Source organism: Nerophis lumbriciformis, linkage group LG32 (assembly GCF_033978685.3).
Source record: "Nerophis lumbriciformis linkage group LG32, RoL_Nlum_v2.1, whole genome shotgun sequence".
Taxonomy (NCBI): domain Eukaryota; kingdom Metazoa; phylum Chordata; class Actinopteri; order Syngnathiformes; family Syngnathidae; genus Nerophis; species Nerophis lumbriciformis.
Window position 1 is genome coordinate 11,729,213 of NC_084579.2, and position 21,126 is coordinate 11,750,338.

The 21,126-nt window shown below is 36.4% G+C and overlaps 1 protein-coding gene across 1 annotated transcript in view; it reads left to right on the forward strand.

The window, feature by feature from the left end:
• The window catches only part of ermp1 (endoplasmic reticulum metallopeptidase 1), a 40,692-nt gene extending 22,304 nt beyond the window's left edge, over window positions 1–18,388 (forward strand). The window contains exons 6-15 of the mRNA XM_061927114.1: window positions 1,635–1,727; window positions 3,851–4,063; window positions 4,139–4,359; window positions 10,524–10,698; window positions 10,772–10,962; window positions 11,031–11,183; window positions 13,375–13,577; window positions 13,662–13,777; window positions 13,846–14,009; window positions 18,199–18,388. Of these exons, the coding sequence (XP_061783098.1) occupies window positions 1,635–1,727; window positions 3,851–4,063; window positions 4,139–4,359; window positions 10,524–10,698; window positions 10,772–10,962; window positions 11,031–11,183; window positions 13,375–13,577; window positions 13,662–13,777; window positions 13,846–14,009; window positions 18,199–18,375 (1,706 nt within the window). The 3' untranslated portion in view covers window positions 18,376–18,388. The remainder of the gene's footprint in view (window positions 1–1,634; window positions 1,728–3,850; window positions 4,064–4,138; window positions 4,360–10,523; window positions 10,699–10,771; window positions 10,963–11,030; window positions 11,184–13,374; window positions 13,578–13,661; window positions 13,778–13,845; window positions 14,010–18,198) is intronic.
• The last annotated feature ends 2,738 nt before the right edge of the window (window positions 18,389–21,126 follow it).

A 21,126-nucleotide genomic window follows, 5' to 3' on the forward strand; every position in this document is an offset into this window, starting at 1 on the left:
AAAAAAACACCTTTAAGCTTTTGTTTGTTTTTGCTTTCACTATTTTCTAATTTAAAAAAAAGACCAATATAATGGAAAAAAATAATGTGTAAATAAATACACATATATGTATGTATATATTTGTATATATATTTATATACAAGTGTATATAAGTATATATACATATATATTTCGTTTTTTCCCATTATATTGGTCTTTTTTTTAATTAGAAAATAGTGATACCAAAAACAAACAAAAGATTAATGTGTTTTTTAATTACTGGATTAAACATTGCTTTTTTTAAATAATTTTACAAATAACAGTGACACATCAAATAGCAGTTATGCATTAGATTTAATTAATTATTATTCTGTTATTACAATACATACCATTGCTACTCATATTGTTACTACTACTATTACTACAATTTGATTACCGTATTTACCGCACCATAAATTGCCCTGGGTTATAAGCCGCGCCTTCAATGAACGGCATATTTCAAAACTTTGTCCACCTATAAGCCGCCCCGTGTTATAAGCCGCATCTAACTGCGCTAAGGGGAATGTCAAAAAAACAGTCAGATAGGTCAGTCAAACTTTAATAATATATTAAAAACCAGCGTTCTAACAACTCTGTTCACTCCCAAAATGTACGGTAATGTGCAAATGTGCAATCACAAACGTAGTAAAATTCAAAATAGTGCAGAGCAATAACATCAATAACTTAATGTTGCTGGAACGTTAATGTCACAACACACAAAATAAACATAACGCTCACTTTCTGAAGTTATTCTTCATTCATAAATCCCTCGAATTCTTCTCCTTCGGTGTCCGAATTAAAAAGTTGGGCGAATACGGGATCCAAAATGGCCGGCTCCGTCTCGTCGAAGTCATTGCCTTCCGGAAAGCTCGGACCACAGTTGTGACCGAAATATCCGCCCAGGCATTTACGATCCACTGGCAGATGTTGGCGTGTGTCGTCCGGCGCTGTCTCCCTGTCTTAGTGAAGGTGTGTTCGCCTTCGATCATCCATTGTTCCCACGCCGTTCGCAGTCGTGCTTTAAATGCCCTGTTGACACCAATATCGAGCGGTTGGAGTTCTTTGGTTAATCCACCCGGAATGACGGCGAGTGTTGTATTTGTGTGCTTCACTTGTTTTTTGACACCATCTGTGATGTGGGCGCACATGGAGTCGTATATCAACATGGAACACACAAAGGAAATGAAACGTAATATCCGCGCGCTTCTTCTTCTATGGGGGCGGGTGGTTGCTTACAGTAGAAGAAGAAGCGCTTCCTCTTCTATGGGGGCGGGTGCTTACCTTGGCGGTTGCTTATCGTAGAAGAAGAAGCGCTTCCTCTTCTACGGGGAAAAAGATGGCGGCTGTTTACCGTAGTTGCGAGACCTAAACTTTATGAAAATGAATCTTAATATTAATCCATATATAAAGCACACCGGGTTATAAGCCGCACTGTCAGCTTTTGAGAAAATTTGTGGTTTTTAGGTGCTGCTAATAGTGCGGAAAATACGGTAGTTTTTCATTTCTACATTAGATATGGAGGTGTTTGGAAAACGTCTTAAAAGTATCATGAAAGTGACATGTTTGAACCTAATTTTAATATCATACATATGTGTTTATATTCCCTATTTTTGCAGGTATTGACCTGGCTTTCATCGAGAACGGCTTCATCTACCACACCAAGTATGACACTGCCGACAGAATCCTCACAGACTCCATACAGAGAGCAGGTATGCAGATAAAACACGCGTAATGTTTTATAAATGATTGATCAATATTTGCACTCGAGGCTCGCTTCCAGACATTTTGCACCTGCCTCCAGTTTCATAGTGCTCAGCGCTGCGCTTCTCATTATCTGCACACACAAAAATGCATACAGCGTGAACGTACCTGCCGCTGGCTCATTATCTGGTGCTTGAGTTATTGTGCTTAGCAGGCTAGTCTGTCAGCATTAAACATGCACACACACACACACACACACACACACACACACACACACACACACACACACACACACACACACACACACACACACACACACACACACACACACACACACACGCACACGCACACGCACGCACACACACACACACACACACACACAGGCAAATGCTGTCTTCTCAACCCTCCTCTCTTCCTCACCTGCTTGCCAGTACTGGACATCTCCTTTTGAGTGCACATGAATTATTAGAGAAAGTGAAGTATTTTTAGTCAGGCATGAAGGAGGAGGCACCGTGCAAGAGCTATCACTTGCGGGTGAAGGCACGACTCTCCGGCAAAGCACCCAACTGTTTGTGCTGCAGGAACAATAAGCACATTGTTTTGCCCGCATGTGTGTGCAGTGCTTTTTTTTTGACCTCATGCAAGCAGGGAAAGTAGGCCTCATGCTGCGGAACACCACTCTTTTGTAGCCACATTTCTGTGCTACATGTGCATTTTTTATGTATAATAATATATAAAACATGTATTTTTAGCATTTAATCACAAATAAATGAAATATATAGAAATCAAAATTCTGAATGTTTTTAAAATACTATTATTAATAGTTCAACTTTAAGTTTTTGTGATACTATTGAAGAATATGTATTTTTTTATATTTAATCACAAATAAATGAAATATACAGAAATCAAAATTCTGAATGTTTTTAAAATACTATTATTAATAATTAAACTTAATTTTTTTTAAATAATAATAAAAAATGCATTTTTTTGTATTTAATCACAAATAAATGAAATATATAGAAATCGAAATTCGAAATGTTTTAAAATACTGTTATTCATAATTCAACATTAAGTTTTTGTAATAATATTGAAAAATATGTATTTTTTTGTATTTAATCACCAATAAATAAAATATACAGAAATACAAAATCTGAATGTCTTTAAAATACTAATAAAAGTAATTTATAAAAATATAAAAACAAATATCTATAGTTTGGTTTTTATAAATTATGATATTGAAAAAATATTACACATTTTTAGCATTTAGTCACAAATAAATACAATGTATAGAAATGCCAAATTCTGAGTATTTTAAACTAATATTTGTTATAAATAAACATACTATTTTTCTAGAGTTCTTTCTTTTCAATTGCAAATTGTCTTCAAGCCTCTCTTTCGCTTTTTTTCCCGGGCCGGAGCAGGAGGGGATAGAAAGAGGAAAAAAAGGAAGACGGGGAAAAGAGGGGGATAAGACAGAGAGACAACAACAACAAACACAACAACAACAAACACAACAATAACAACCACAACAACAACAGAACAGCATCAGCAATTACAATATGTGACTATGATTGTAAAAGTGATAGCAGAGAAGCAATTAGTGAAATAAATATTAATAACACAGAAATGACAATGAACATTATTACACTACAAATGGAGCAATAGCAATAGCACTATTGATAATGAATAATAACAATAATTACCTCCTATTATCAACAATACAATTGTTTCAAATGCAACAATACATATATGTAATAATAACTTCAAGTACAAAAGAAAGCAGATAAATTGAGGGGTGGAGAGAGGAGCGAACTGTATTAACCTTGTAGATTGTTATAGTAACAATAGGTTAAGCTTTGTGAGTGTAACGTGTCTTACCCAGTTTCCCCTAGGGGAACAACGTTAATATATGTCTCGTTCGCTTTATACTTTTGCCATAAGTTGTATAGCTTTACAGATGCCATGTCTGCTCTTTGGGATAGTAAAGGAGTTTACACCTGCTATTTTTTATTCTTTGAGGGGTGACATTTATTTAAACCGAGTGGATGAAACACCTGGCGATGAGGAGGATTTAAGGGAAATGTAATGTCTACCATATTAGATCCATTAAATCTCTACTTCCTGCCTGCAGGTGACAACATCCTGGCCGTCCTCAAGCACCTGCTCAATTCCGAAAAGCTGGCTGGCTCCTCGGAGTATCGCCACGGCAACATGGTGTTCTTTGATGTGCTCGGAGTGGCCATAGTGGCTTACCCGGCACATGTTGGTACCATCATCAACTACATGGTCGCCATGGCAACTTTCGTCTACCTGGCCAGGAAAGCCTCCTTGCCCAGCAACCGGGGTTGGTGGAATAATGACTAACCCAATTCCTAATATTATTATTAATTATGGTAATATTTGCATCAATCTGCAGCAGGGGGGCGCTACGTTCGAGAGCTGGCCTGCGCCACAGGTGTTGTGGTTCTTAGCTGGTTGGTCACCCTGCTCTCCGTTCTGATTGTTGCTGTACTGGTGACGCTGCTGGGCCGCTCCATGTTCTGGTACAACCACTTCTATGCCGCCGTGTGTCTCTACGGAGCCGCCGCCACGGGCAAGATGGTGCTTGTGCACACGCTGGCCAAGAACCTCTACTATGGGGTGAGCTTTTCTCCCTTTGGGGCAGCATGAGGCCAGGGTTCTACATTGTTGTCTCGCAAATATGTCTATAATAATACAGTTTATGTATGGAAAGAATGTAATCAAAATATAGTCATTGTGTTCCTACCAAAAAAAATCCATATTTACCTCAGGACTTATAGAATGCAATTTTTTTTTAAACACAAATAGCATTTATACCCTTTTCTGGTTACAATAAAGATTATCTAAGAATTTTGTGACTTTTATCAAGTATTTTGGTCAAAAGATAAGTGATTTTTTACATTATATTTTTTGGCTAAAATTAAAGCAAAATAAGATGGGGATCCCTGTTCAGATTTTATCCAGTACTTTATTATAAACACTCAAAACATTTTTGGGACAAGCGCTAGAAAATGGATGGATGGATGGATGTCTAAAATTAACAAAAAAGATACATTAATTGATATCTCTGTGACATATATCCAGTATTTTATTCAAAACAAAATTGAGTTATTTTATTTGTTTACATTTGTAGCATTTTTTGGTTAAAATTATAAAAGTACATTGAGATAAATAACAGAATATCTCAAGATGTGTGTGTGACTTTAGCTAGTATTTTATTCAAAACACAACTCATCGTTGTTTTTTTAATAAAAATAACTTTTATCTGAATTAATGGCAATTTTTAGCAAAAAACAAAACAAACTAATGTCATGATATATTACATTTTTCTCCAGTATTTTACCCACATTTTTTAGTAAGACGTGTGTTTGCTGTTTGATTTTGGTTAGTTTATTTTTTGATAGGTTTATATAGATAGCGCGTGTGGGTGTGTGTGTGTGTGTGTGTGTTTAGGGGATTTCATAAAATCACCTGATGAGCAGGGAAACCTGCAAAACAGGCTTGTAGGGATGATATAGCCTCTGTGTTTTTTCTGACCTAACGCATATTCCGCTCAACCCCGGTATTGAGCACTGTATAATGGATAAACCACAGAAAACCTCGACTATACTTATATATATATATATATATATATATATATATATATATATATATATATATATATATATATATATATATATATATATATATATATATATATATATATATATATATATATAGTCTTGTGATTTTTTTCCCACACATACATATATATATATATATATATATATATATATATATATATATATATATATGTGTGTGTATATATATATATATATTTCTATATGTATGTGTGTATATATATATATATTCATATTATATATATGCATGTGTGTGTGTATATATATATATATATATATATATATATATATATATATATATATATATATATATATATATATATATATATATATATGTTTTTGTTTGTTTTTGTTTTTACCTTAATAAAAATTTAAAAAATATATATATATTTATTTTTAATATTTTTTTAACATTAATAAAAAATATAAATAAATATATATATATAAGACAGTATTTATCCAAAGCACAAATAAGTTGTTTAATAAGTCTAATTTTAGGAATAATTTTGGGCAAAAACTAAAATAAAAATACAACTGCAAAGAAATACTAACAGTTTTATTTTAGATTTTTGTATCAATTATAATTTTTATTATTATTAATTTTTGGCTTTTCTTATTAAATAATTAAATACTGTATTTATTTCATTTACACAACTGCAGAGAACACCAAGCATCTTGTTAGTGGGTGTCATTGTTTGTATAAACAAATTGAATTTCAACCTTGAAAGATTATAATATGTTCAATATAATGCATTTAAATAATAATGAGTCACTATTTTCCACTGTTTCCCCCACAAGTCATTTATCTGTAGTGTTTAAATTTAAAAAAAAAAAGTGGCGATATGGAGAAATACAGGAACAGAAAGCACAGAACAGTGTGTAGCTCCCCACAGCACTCTCAAATTCACGCATAAACGAAAGTTAGGAGTGAGGGGAAATGTAGTGTATTCACCAGTGTAGGCCAAAGATTAAATGAAATCCAATGGGGGTTTTTTTTCACTGAAGCCATAAGGAATGTGGCAGAACTGGACCTGAGAACTTATCATTTCCTCTCAACATGAGTCTGCTCCCTCATTGCCTTGTCGTTACATTTTAGTTTTAAGACCAGGTCACGGTACTTCTGCCACTCTTTATGCCCCGTGACGACTTCCTGGCGTCGCAGTTATTTGTTCCTCTTACTTCTTGCTCCTTCCTCAACACACAACCTCACTGTGTGTGTGATAACAAAGATAGATGTGTCTAGACAGTCAACAACAACAGATCTATTGAACAGAGTGAAGATGCCTTTGCTGCAGGGAACTTCTCTACAGTGCGCTATTTAATACCGGCGGAGGGCTGAAGCAGTCAACAAAATCTCGTCCTATTGATTGGAACTTTTATTAGTAGATTGCACAGTACAGTACATATTCCGTACAACTGACCACTAAATAGTAACACCCGAATAAGTTTTTCAACTTGTCCACGATAATCAATTCATGGTAAACATAATTTGTATTCAAAATAATCATTATTTTGACTGACCCTGACAATGGGTTTGCAGTACAAGTACAAAAGCACACAGTCGAGACCTTTGCCAGGGACACACAGTCCAAAACATGCAACATATCAGTGTGCCACGGGGTTCTGTTCCACTCCAGACCAGTAGGTGACAGTAATGTTACACTAATGCTCCATCTGCTGCTCCCAATTGGCCAAATGCAGATAGATCAGTATTTTTCAACCTTTTTTGAGCCAAGGCACATTTTTTGCGTTAAAAAAATCCGGAGGCACACCACCAGCAGAAATCATTAAAAAACAAAGCTCAGTTGACAGTAAAAAGTCGTTGTCGCAATTGTTGGATATGACTTTAAACCATAACCAAGCATGCATCACTATAGGTCTTGTCTCAAAGTAGGTGTACTGTCATGACCTGTCACATCACGCCGTGACTTATTTTGAGTTTTTTGCTGTTTTCCTGTGTGTAGTGTTTTAGTTCTTTTCTTGCACTCCTAATTTGGTGGCTTTTTCTTTTTTTTTGGTATTTTCCTGTAGCGGTTTCATATCTTCCTTTGAGCGATATTTCCCGCATCTACTTTGTTTTAGCAATCAAGAATATTTCAGTTGTTTTTATCCTTCTTTGTGGGGACCTTGTTGATTTTCATGTCATGTTCGGATGTACATTGTGGACGCTGTCTTTGCTCCACAGTAAGTCTTTGCTGTCGTCCAGCATTCTGTTTTTGTTTACTTTGTAGCCAGTTCAGTTTTAGTTTCACTCACTTTTTGTTTATTTTTGGTTCAAGCATTAGACACCTTTTTACCTGCACGCTGCCTCCCGCTGTTTCCGACATCTACAAAGCAATTAGCTACCGGCTGCCACCTACTGATATGGAAGAGTATTACACGGTTACTATGCCGAGCTCTAGACAGCACTGACACTCAACAACAACACGTCATTTGCAGACTATAATTACTGGATTGCAAAAAATATTTTTAACACAAATAGGTGAAATTAGATAATCTCCCACAGCACACTAGTTGAAAAACACTTGAGATAAATTGTAACTATAAAAGTACTTAAAAAATACATTAAACAAACTAATTTAGATGTGAAACAAAATGTAATGGCTTTTTATTTTTCCCTTGTGGCGTCCATTCCAAGTTTGGTGGATTTTTGTATTTATTTTTTAAACTACTTGCACCAACTATGTACTGTATCTAACTGACCAAGTGGCTAACTAAAAAGCCAAGGAAATACCAAACAAATTGGGTAAATACATAAGTAAATACATTAACTAACTAGTATAGTAGCAAGCTAACTTAACAAATAAGTAGCTTAATGGGTAAGTGTCTGACGAAACAAATAGGTAACTAAATAAATAGATAGGAACCTCACTGGCTAACTGAGTAGCTAATTGGCTAACGGCTAAGTCCCTAATTGAGTGACTAATCAAAAATTAACTAATTAGCTAAAAGATACGGTTACTAAATAGCAAAGTAGCTACATTAAGTAGCTAACTGACTGATTAAGCGGCTGACTAAATGATACGTAACTAAGTAATCAGATAATTACCTCACTGGCCAATAAACAGCTAATTAGTTAATTCAGTAATAAGTAATTAACTGATTAGCTAACAGATATGGTTACTAAATAGCAAAGTAGATAAATATCTAAGTAGCTATCTGATTTAGTAAATAGCTTAGTTGCTAAATTGGTAAGTGGCTGACTGAATTTTTAGGTTACTAAGTAAATGGTTAAGTACCTCACAATAATGATTAACTAATTTGCTAACTAATATGGTTACTAAACAAAAATATAGCTACGTAGCTAGATATCTAACTGAGTAGATTAATAGATAAGTGACTGACTAAATGATAAGGTAAGCAAATACCAACTGAGTAGCTATGTAGCTAAATCTCTAATTGCGTAACTAATAGGTAATTAACTAATTAGCTAACTGATGCGGTCGCTAAATAGCATAGTAGCAACATAGCCAAGTCATTTTCTAACCAAGTCTTTTGTTCCAATTTGCTAAATAGCTTACTGCTCGCTAGCAAACAAATTAGCCACTGCACCCAAGTAATTAAGTAGCTATTATGTAACTACCTTAGCTGCTGACAGACTAATTGGGCAAAAAGGGAGCGAACATTGCACAGTGCAGGTGTACCTAATGGAGTGTCCACTGGGATTATAAACAAACTGGACTGACGTGTTTGCTTGGTAAAGTAAAACCAACATGCATTTTGTGGCGACTCCAGCTTAGGTAGGCAGGTAGGTCTTTATTGTTATTGTATAAGTACAACGAAACTTTCTTTTCAGCACAAACCTGCTCAAGATTAGACAAAGCAAACAGTGTACAGGGTTACAGAACAGGAACGCTGATGAGGCGCCACAAGGCGCCCCATAAAAGATGGGAAAAAGGTAAAACGCTGGGGAAGGATGAGTAAAAAAAAAATACAATATAGACTGGGCTCCTAAGGCGGCCCAGTCTGGAGTGGGAAAAAACCTCCATAGCAAAGCACATATACATATTACAACATACATCTCGAGATATTTAGCAACAGAGGGGAGGGAGTGCGAGGTCATGATGGTAGGGGCCGCAGCTCTCAGGCGCTGATCATCCATTCATCACCCCTATGGGATTACCAGGTCTAAGTGTATGTGTGTGTGTGTGTGGCAATGCTTGCTTAATGGGGACATCGCTCTGTTTACACAGTCACCTTTAGGGGATCTCTGACAGTATGGGGATAAAAAAACAGGTTCCCTAAAGGGAAACCTTTTTAAATGATAGTCAGATCCATTCTGAAGATGCCTAAGTGATTTTTAAAATAGTAGATTAAGAGATAATCAGCAAGACTGGTTAAGTAGAACAGTTTTTTATGTTCTTTATGTTCAATGTTGTTAAAAAATAAAAGTTTAAATGAGTTTGTATTTTATTTCTGTGGTTTAAGGTAAGTTAAGATAATCCTTTATTGATCCCACAACAGGGAAATTTGGGTTGCTTTGTTTACCTGTTTCAAATATTGGTAAAAGAGAAAATAAATTTTCTTGAAAAGTGAAACATTTGTTATCCTGACATTAATAGTACTAATATATTTTTCCAAAAACAAAATCTGGTTTAGTGTTTCTTAGGATTATATTTTCATACAGCATGATTATAAAACATTATTACCTTAAAGTATGATTCCCATTCAGAATTGTCCATCCTTCTTTATATGGTAGTTGGAGTTGCAGACAACTTCATTACTGCTAAATAGCAGTTTTCAGTCATGCCACAGAAGATGCAGGATTTGCTTTAACATTTAAGTGGTGAAACTTCCTATAAGAGGACAGCTGTAGTGCTGTATTCTGACCATCATGTCATATTTCATTTCAACTTTTTTTTTTTTTTTTTAATGGTCCTCTGTAGTCACATACAAGTTTGTGTGAATTATGCAAAATGATTTAAATTTGGTTCCCATGAACCATATTAACTCTTTTTCCCCAGGGTCCCCCAGTAAGAATGATCAGCACATTACTTCATCAATCCAGAGATTTAAAGACGTTTATGAGCTAACTGGGCAGTGGCCATTTTACCTGATTTTTTTTATGCCTCCACAACCTGTAGAAAGGGTGGTCCCCACAAGTGATGATCAAGAACTTGGTCCCCATTGCAAATGATAACCAGTATGTGTGTGTATTGTTAGGGTGTGCGTCTGCTAGAGCTGGGTGAACTGTACTTCGACGTGAACCTGATGCTGTGGTGCTGCATCCTGCTATGGTTGACCCAGAAGGGCCTTTGTTCCGCCTACGTGCCCATGCTCATGGTGGCCTTCCCCCTGGCCACCAAACTGCTGCTCGCCAAGGAATTTAAGAATAGAGGCAAACACTTTTAATCAAAATCCACATTATTATGCAGAGGAATAACAGCTGATGATGATGATGATGTTTTTAGGAGCGTCACTCAAGTACAGCGTCCTCTACCTGCTGGGTCTGGCCTTGCCCTATCTGCACTTCATGTTCCTCATTTGGGTGGTCTTTGAGATCTTCACGCCGATCATGGGACGCAGCGGCACCGAGATACCGCCGGAGGTGGTCCTGGCCGCCATGGTTACCATTGGGACTATATTGATCTCTTCCTTTTTCGTGAGTGTGCCACCACAAACCGCCTGCCATTCAGATTAGTCTCTCGAGTAACTCCCTTCATCTGTCAGATCCACTTCATCTATTTGGTGCGGAGCACAAAGCGGATCTTGACGGGCCTGGCATCCATCTTCACGGTCATGTTCCTCTTAGTGTCCTGCAGTCTCCTCTTTCCTTATTCGGGAGACCCTGACATCCCACGACCTAAGAGGATCTTTTTGCAGGTTCACTTGGAACACACACACACACACACACACACACACACACAAATGCACAGTTTTGAATGAATAGCACCCTCTGCTGGATTGAAGTCGTGAGATATATTGATTTATTAATTTATAACAACATCCAACCTTCAAAACAGAAACTGTTCAAACATGCAGATCAGCCAGTAAGATCATTGGTCCTGCCCACCACTTCTTTGACTGAAATAAAACCGAAAATACTGCTTATTAAACAGATAAATATGGCGTGAAATAATTAAAAAGGTCATTGGAATAAATTGTATAACAATTTTAGATATTTCACTACTTAATGGAATTTTCTGTAATTTATTGTACTTGATGACTTACTTTCCATTCATTCATATTTTAATTATCCATTTATTTTGTCGTGTGTTTATTTTAATTGTGGCATTAATCTTCAATCTTTATTTATTTATTTTACAGTGGCCAATTTAGAGGAATTTTCTGTAATTTATTGTACTTGATGACTTACTTTCCATTTTAATTCATTCATATTTTAATTATCCATTTATTTGGTCGTGTGTTTATTTTAATTGTGGCATTAATCTTCAATCTTTATTTATTTTTTTATTTTACAGTGGCCAATTCAGAGATGTATTAATTCTTGTATGTTTTGTAATCCGTCTTGTAATGTTTTGCATTTTAATTTAAATTATTATTAAATTATTTTATATTTAATAATGCTCAATAAAAAATGTGTGAAATAATTAATAAAGTCATTAACTAAATTGTGTAATTATTTGAGATATTTCACCACAAAATTTTTAAATTAATTTATTGTAATTTAAATTTAATGATTGTGCATTTTAAATAATTCATCAATTAATGGTTGTTTATTTAAATTGTGGCATAAATCTACAAATGCTTTTGTGTTGTTTTTTTTTACAGTGGCCAAATTATTTTAATTATTGTACTTACTGGAATCTGTCATGGTTTTGGTAATGTAATTGACTGTTTTACATTTTATTTTATTTTATTACAATTATTATTAAATCATTTATATTTATAAGTGTTTAACAAATGATGTGAAGTAATTAAAGGTCATTGAATAAATTGTATAATTATTTGGGCTAAGTCACTACTAAATAAAAAATAATTTCATTTATTGTACTTAATGAATTACTTTCCATTTTAATTCATTCATTCATATTGTAATTATTCATTTAATTGGTCATATGTTTACCAGTATTTTAATTGTGGCATAAATCTTCAAACGGTGTCTAGTTTTATTGAACAGTGGCCAACTTTAATTCTTGAACTTTTCGGAATCTGTCATGGAATTGGAGATGTAATCAACTGTTTCATATTTAAATGATATATTAAAATAGGATTAAATAATAAATATTTAATACATATGGCATTAAATAATTATAAAAGTCATTAAATAAATTCATAAAACATATTTAAAATCTAATCATGTAATATATTGTAATTTAAAATATGTTCCATTTGAATTCATCCATACTTTAATCATCAGTTTAATTGGTAAATGTTTCTTTTATTTGTTTCATATATCTACAAATGGTTGTGTATTCTTACAGTGGCCTACTAATTTTAATTCCAATTTACTTGAATTATTATACATATTGGAATCTGTCTTTGAATTGGAAATGTAATATTTACTAAAACAATTATTGAATAATCATTTATATTTAATAATACACAATTAATAATAATAATTGAGATTTAATGAATTACTTTACTATTTTAAAATTCAGATTTGAATTATCCATTTACCTGGTTATAACATTTATTTTAATTGTGGCATAAGTGTTTAGCTTTTTTATACAGTGGCCAATTTGTTTTGATTCTCGTCTTGAATTGGGAATTTGGAATGTAATAAACTGTTTAACATATTAGTTATTTATTTAAAAAAAATTTTAAATAATTGATATTTATTCATAATTTTTTTTTTGATATTTATTTATTTAGCTTTAATTTTAGTTAATTGCTACACAAATATTGAAATGTGAGTCTTTTTGTTTTTGTTTTATCATATAGTGGTACTGCAAACTTATTATAATGTATTATATATTGATTGGTACAGTACTTATAATAATGCATGTTTGGATCATTTAATTTCATTCGCTTTCTATTTATTTTGGCACAAATCTTCAAATGATGACTTTATTTTAGTTGTACTATACCGTGGTTTTACTTATGTTGGCAGCACACCACTCGGACCTTCCACGATCTCGAGGGCCGGGTGGAGAGTCAGGACTCGGGCGTGTGGATCAACAGCTTTGACTACACGGGCATTCAGCACATCACGCCGCACATCCCTGAAATCAACGACAGTGTCCGCACGCACTGCCGCGATGACCACCCCTTCTGCGGCTACCCCTGGTTCCTGCCTGTCAAGTTCCTCAGCAAGTCGGTGACGTTTGAAAACTGAACTCTCAATCTACTTTTTTTTATTTTTTATTCTTGACTTGTGCCCTTTTGGTTCGTTTCTAGGAAGAACTGGTACCTCCCTGCTCCTCAAGTGTCTCCAAGCTCCCCGGTGGAGTTCAGCCGGGTGTCCAAGGAGAAGACCCCGTGGGGAACCATCAAGATGATCTTTGATGTCAACGGTCTGAGTCAACGCTTTAGAAGTAGGTCTGATATGGCAGTACGCTAACTGTATGTCTGTCCAATGTAGGTCCCAGTCACATGTCGCTGTACTTGATGCCTCATAAAGGAGCCAGTCTCACCTCCTGGTCCTTCGGTGACGGCACACCTCAGTTTGACCTGAGTGGAGAATATTTTGTCTTCTATTCACACGGCTCGAATGCGCCCACGTGGACCTTCTGGTTTGAAATACAGGTAAGCAACTATCTTGCCTTTGTAGATTATTTTTAGTTGTTTGGATTACACTGGTACTTAGGTTTTTGTAAGTCATTTGTTCGATAATGTCTGACGGCGTGGCGCAGTTGGGAGAGTGGCTGTCCCAGCAACCTGAGCGTTCCTGGTTCAAGCCCCACCTTCTACCATCCTAGTCACGTCCGTTGTGTCCTTGAGCAAGACACTTCACCCTTGCTCCTGATGGAGCCTTGCATGGCAGCTCCTGCCATCAGTGTGTGAATGGGTGAATGTGGAAATAGTGTCAAAGCGCTTTGAGTACCTTGAAGGTAGAAAAGCGCTATACAAGTACCGTATTTTTCGGATTATAAATTGCTCCGTAGTATAAGTCGCACCGGCCGAAAATGCATAATAAAGAAGGAAAAAAACATATATAAGTCGCACTAGAGCAGGGGTCGGCAACCCGCGACTCCGGAGCCGCATGCGGCTCTTTGATCACTCTGATGCGGCTCAGCTGCATACTTGCTGACCCTCCCGATTTTCCGGGAGACTTCCGAATTTTAGTGCCTCTCCCAAAAATCTCCCGGGGCAACCCTTTCTTCGATTTTCACCCGGGCAATAATATTGAGGGGGTACCGGGATGGCACTGCCTTTAGCGTCCGATTTTACACTATTTGCGTGCCGGCCCTACACACGTATGTGACTGCAAGGCATACTTAGTCAACAGCCATACAGGTCACACTGAGGGTGGCCATATAAAACAACTTTAACACTGCTACAAATATGCGCCACACTGTGAACCCACACCAAACAAGAATGACAAACACATTTCGGGAGAACATCCGCACCGTAACACAACATAAACACAACAGAACAAATACCCAGAATCCCATGCATCCCTAACTCTTCCGGGCTACATTATACACCCCCGCTACCACCAAACCCGCCCACCTCAACCGACACACGGTCATTCTTTTTTGGTGTGGGTTCACAATGTGGCGCATATTTGTAACAGTGTTAAAGTTGTTTTATATATACGGGCACCCTCAGTGTAACCTGTATGGCTGTTGACCAAGTATGCCTTGCCGTCACTTATGTGTGTCTGCAGAAGCCTCATACAACATGTGACTGGGCTGGCACGCTGTTTATGCAGGTTGTAGAGGGCGCTAAAGACAATGCCATGACGGCACGCCCTTATTATTGTTGTTTTGGTGAAGATAAGCAGACATCCGATAGAATAGTCGCCCCGAATTCCGGGACTCTCCTGGAAAAATCGGGAGCGTTGGCAAGTATGACGCTGTCAAGCGCCATTCATATAAAACTTGCGAGCCGCGTGTCTGGTTTATACATAGCACAAAGCAAAAAAAAACTTTGTATGCAGTGTTATTTCATTTTAAATTTCAAGAGTTTTGTGGCTCCCATTGTTTTCTTTAATTTGTGAAACGGGTCAAAATGTCTCTGAGTGGTAAAGGTTGCCGACCCCTGCACTAGAGTATAAGTCGTATTTTTTGGGGAAATTTATTTGATAAAATCCAACACCAAGAATAGACATTTGAAAGGCAATTTAAAATAAATAAAGAATAGTGAACAACAGGCTGAATAAGTGTACGTTATATGAGGCATAAATAACCAACTGGTATGTTAACGTAACATATTATGGTAAGAGTCATTCAAATAACTATAACATATAGAACATGCTATACGTTTACCAAACAATCTGTCACTCCTAATCGCTAAATCCCATGAAATCTTCTTCCTCTGTGTCGCTTCTAAACAACTCTGCCAACTCCAAAGGTAGACAATGCGCCGCTTCCTCTTCTATCGGTACGTCGCTTACGTCCGAGTCATCGTCAGTTGCAGTTCCAATTATTCCAGCCTTTCTAAATCCGGACAGGATGGTTTCGGTTGTCACTGAAGCCCATGACGTGTGTGTGTGTGACGATTGCTGATGTACGTCTAGTCTCTTACGTGAATGAGCAGTGTTGGGTTAGTTACTGAAAACCAGTAACTAGTTACAGTTACTAGTTACTTTATTTCAAAAGTAACTCAGTTACTAGCTCAGTTACTTACACCAAAATGTAATGCGTTACTGTGAAAAGTAACTATTTAGTTACTTCTTTTTTTTTTAAGGCTCCCATTAATGCCCTTTTAGCCTTCATTTCAGTACTGTTATTGCACTGGAGAATAATACAATGTGTTGATCAACTTGACATGCATTTGCATCACTGAACTCAGAAAGCAATGTGGTCTACGTACAACACACAAAGACAAAGATATGTTTCAAAGGGCCAATTTATTTCAGGCCAGAACAAATTGACAAAACTATTTTAAATAGCTGCAACATAATGACACTTTAACTTTTACTTTAATTAGATAGGATCTTTGATCCAAGACACAACTTACATTTAACTAAAATGTTCTTTTCTTTGTGCTCAACAAAAGAAAAGTATTGAGAATGTCTCCATGTTAAGAAACTCAAATTCTGGCTTTGCCATAATGTCTTGTTAGTTGTTATGAGAGTAGCGTATGTGTGTGTGTGTGGCCCTTTAAGATATGACAGCATGTGAGGTGAGTGACGTCAGTGAGTGAGTGGGCGAGAGAGGTGAGGGACTGGCGACAGTGAGTGCGTGCAGGTGCTCTAGCTTGGTGGATGGCTGCGTCCAATAAAGTCACAAAGTTGCAACAAACCGCCGACCTCGTCATTCACCCTCAGCTGTAAAGACCCACTTCCGGGTAAAGTAAAGGTTGTTAGCCCCGAAGTTCATAGGCCCTGGAGGAACGTCTCCCCTGCGCCCCTCAACTACGGTCTGGGAGCCCCGCCCCCACCCACACAAAGCACGCCTCTTCTCTGCACGCCTCTTCTTTTCCTTGTGACACAAGAAGGAAGACACCGCAGCGCTGCAATAAAACACACTCAGATCTTCTGTTTCTAGCCGATACTGTAGTAACGCATCATGTAGTAACGGTAACTGAGTTACTGAATATAAAAAATAACGCCTTAGATTACTAGTTACCGCCGAAACTAACGGCGTTAATTTGTAACGCGTTGGTCCCAACACTGTGAATGAGATAAATAATATTATTTGATATTTTACGGTAATGTGTTAATAATTTCACACATAAATTGCTCCAGAGTATAAGTCGCACCCCCGGCCAAACTATGAAAAAAACTGCGACTTATAATCCGAAATATACGGTATATATACAGGAAAAAGGAGGCGTCTATTTGGACTTGTCTACCTGATTAAGTGTGGCTTGGCATCTATGAGAGCGGAGGCCATGATTGAAAGGAAACAACCCAATGTAGTCATTATCACTGTAACGGTACACAAAAATTTCGGTTCGGTACGTACCTCAGTTTAGAGGTCACGGTTCGGTTCATTTTCGGTACAGTAAGAAAACAACAAAATATACATTTTGGGGTTATTTATTTACCAAATTTGCAAAATCTTCCACCAAAAATATTTTTCTTAGTGGAATATTTGATGTGAAGTAATGGGAACCTTGGATAGGTCAATAATTCATAATAACATTGATTTTGATTCAATATTATGTTTTAAGCAATGACAGTTTGAAAGAAAAAAAAAACAGCTTTGTTTTATTAGTCAACATTGCAACTTTTTCTAAATTACATTCGTGGGCCTTTAAAACATTAGCTGTGGGCCGCACACTTTTGACACTCCTGCTATAGATAATAAAAAATTAAATCTGATAAATCTAAGGATAAAAAGCAGAGCCTGGCGACGCATGCGCGTTTATCATAACTCTCTCTCTCTCTCTCTGTCTCTGCCCCTCCTTCACCATGCTTCTGCGCGCACAATTTGTTTTGTTTTTAACCCCTTCTTAACCCTGAACGTACATTGAAAATACATGCAACCCTAACTCAAAATGCTGGACATTTGAGGCATTTAAAAAACTCCGCCCTGACAGCACCGCAAAAGAGGACATGTCCGGTGAAAAGAGGACGTATGGTCAGTCTATCGTAGCCCGTTAGCTGCTAGCATGCCGTGTGTTGTGCCTTGGTGTGCATTGTTTACACAACGTGCGTTACGCTACTTAATACGTCCATGTGGAAACTCGTTCGGTACACCTCCGAACCGAACCGAAATCCCCGTACCGAAACGGTTCAATACAAATACACGTACCGTTACACCCCTATCACTGACCCAAACAGGTGAAGTACATCAATCTTGTTTCCGTTGTTCCTCCACAGCCGCCCAGCGATCCGATCCCGTCAGGCCCCGAGGGGATCATCTCAGTGGCCATCTCCACGCACTATTTCTTCGGGGACGACCAGAGTACACCTGAGCTGGAGAAAATCCTGCGCAGGTTCCCCTCTTGGGCTTTCCCGTCATCGTGGGTCAGCACTTACGACATGTACAGATACTGAAGGGGCCGCCCCCCCCCCCCCCCCCCCCCCCCCCCCCACAACAGAGATGTGGTGGAACTGTAATAAGGTTCTTGCTGCCTTTACACACACACACACACACACACACACACACACCGCCTGAGAGACCCCCACCATCACTGTGTCTAACCAAGCTAAGAAATCGGCTCACTTCCTGATCGGTGCAAAGACACGGGAGATTGGGGGTCGGCCTCTTTATTTATCTCAAATCTGTGGTGCCTTTTTTTAATCCTTCTCGTTCTCCCCCAATCTTTCTTTTTTAGCACCCCCCTGTTATCCACTCTAACGCTAACATGCTACCTCTCCTCTTCATCAGCAAAAAGCCCCCCTTCCTTTGCTAACACCACTATCAGCACTGCAGTATTCGCACTTAAACTGGAAAACCTTTTTTATTTTTATTTTGTGTCCATCCGTTGTCATGAGTCATATTAGCAACAAAGCTAATTGAGTCCAATTCACAAACCTGTGCCTGGAAGTTCAAAACAAAATATGTTAAGCTGTGAAATCCACTTTTTGGGGGGGTTTGTCTTTAAACATCCGACCTGATAAATGTTTAGTCGAGAGAAACCAGCAATACAACGTAAGACATATTTATCTTCATGCGTTGTCATGGAAACATGGCATCCAGGATATCTTTATATACTGTAACAGGAAGTGAAGTTGCTATTTGCTGGGGATGGGCATCATCATCAGAATGATTATAGATCATTAAATAATGTAAAAAATTATTAATTGACAAGTACAGGTAAATCTTATCATACATTTTGTATTAGTTTGGTCCATTTTGTGCGACTTTGATTGAGTTTAAAAGCAATTGAGGCAAAATATTGCACTGCTTGCTGCCACCAGCAGAGGCGCTGTTGATTCACGTTCAAAAAACAATAAAGTTGAGTTTCGGACAGTAAGTCTTTTCAAGACACCAGCATGGAAACAGGAGTTTAGAACATTCCTATCAATAAAAAAAATCTGTTTAAAAAATGATAATGAATTTATTGTTATATTTTATCTAATAAAAAACATGTAAATTAATAAAATGAGCTATTAATTGATGGTAAATCTTACCCAAATAATTTTTTTTATTATTTATAAAATTGTAATCAGGTGTTCTCTAAATAATAAACAACATATACACATTTCCATTAATAAAACAAATGTTTAAAAAATAACAGTGAATATATTTAATTATTTTATGTAATAAAAAAAACAATAGAATGTGGCAGTAATTGATGGTGAATCTTAACTCAATTTAGTATTTATAAAATTGTAATGAGTTGTTCTCTGAATAATGAACAACATATACACATTTCCATTAATAAAACATGTTTAAAAAATAACAGTGAATATATTTTAATATTTTATGTAATACAAAAAAACAATAGAATGTGGCAATAAATGATGGTAAATCTTAACTCAATTTAGTATTTATAAAATTGTAATCAGTTCTCTAAATAATAAACAACATATACACATTTCCATTAATAAAACAAATGTTTAAAAAATAACAGTGAATATATTTGAATATTTTATGTAATAAAAAAATAATAGAATGTGGCAATAATTGATGGTGAATCTTAACTCAATTAATAGTGAATATTTAGAAAATTGCAATTAATTGTTCTCTAAATCGTAGAAAGAATGTATTGTATTTTTTTTTTCCAATGTGTTAACAACAAAAAATATTGGAAATGGATTTACTTTCACCTATAAATATAATGCCCATCCCTAGTATTTAATTGACAAAAGCCTCGTTATTTTATCTAATAAGAAACATGTAAATTAATAAAATGAGCTATTAATTGATGGTAATTCTTACCCAAATAATAACATTTTTATTTATAAAATTGTATTCAGTTGTTCTCTAAATAATAAACAACATATACACATTTCCATTAATAAAGCATGTTTAAAAAATAACTGAATATATTGGAATATTTTATGTAATAAAAAAATAATAGAATGTGCCAATAATTGATGGTAAATAATAACTCAATTAACAGTGAATATTTAGAAAATTGCAATTAATTGTTCTCTAAATAGTAGAAAGAATGTATTGTATTTTTTTCCCCCCAATGTGTCAATAACAAAAAATATTGGAAATTGATTTACTTTCACCTATAAATATAATGCCCATCCCTAGTATTTAATTGACAAAAGCCTCGTTATTCTTGTCTGTATAAATACTGTTAAATGGGCCGCGAGCAAACACTGTACAACCACACTTTGTGCCACTTTAGTAGTAATAATAAATCATGAGATTACTGAACGCTGCTATCAACACTTTTTGCCGTCAAAAGTAGCGTTTGCCCTTGCCATCCATCACACGTCACATGACCCTGTCACGCAAAGCGTCAAGAGATGGCTTGAAACTCTTCACACTGATCGTTGAAACTGCTGGCGCGGGCCTCCCGTGTACAGGGTGAAAACATCACCAAGACAAAAGTATTGGGACAGCCTAAGTCACTACTCGGTGTGTCTCAATGTTTTTGTCCATACAGTACAATTTTGATTGTTCCTGAATCATTTTAACCGAAGACCATACTTGCCAACCCTCCCGGATTTTCCGGGTGACTCCCGAAATTCAGCGCCTCTCCCGAAAACCTCCCGGGACAAATATTCTCCCGAAAATCTCCCCATTTTCAGCCGGAGCTGGAAGCCACGCCCCCTCCAGCTCCATGCGGACCTGAGTGAGGACAGCCTTTTTTCATGACAGGAGGACAACAGGGTGACAAGAAC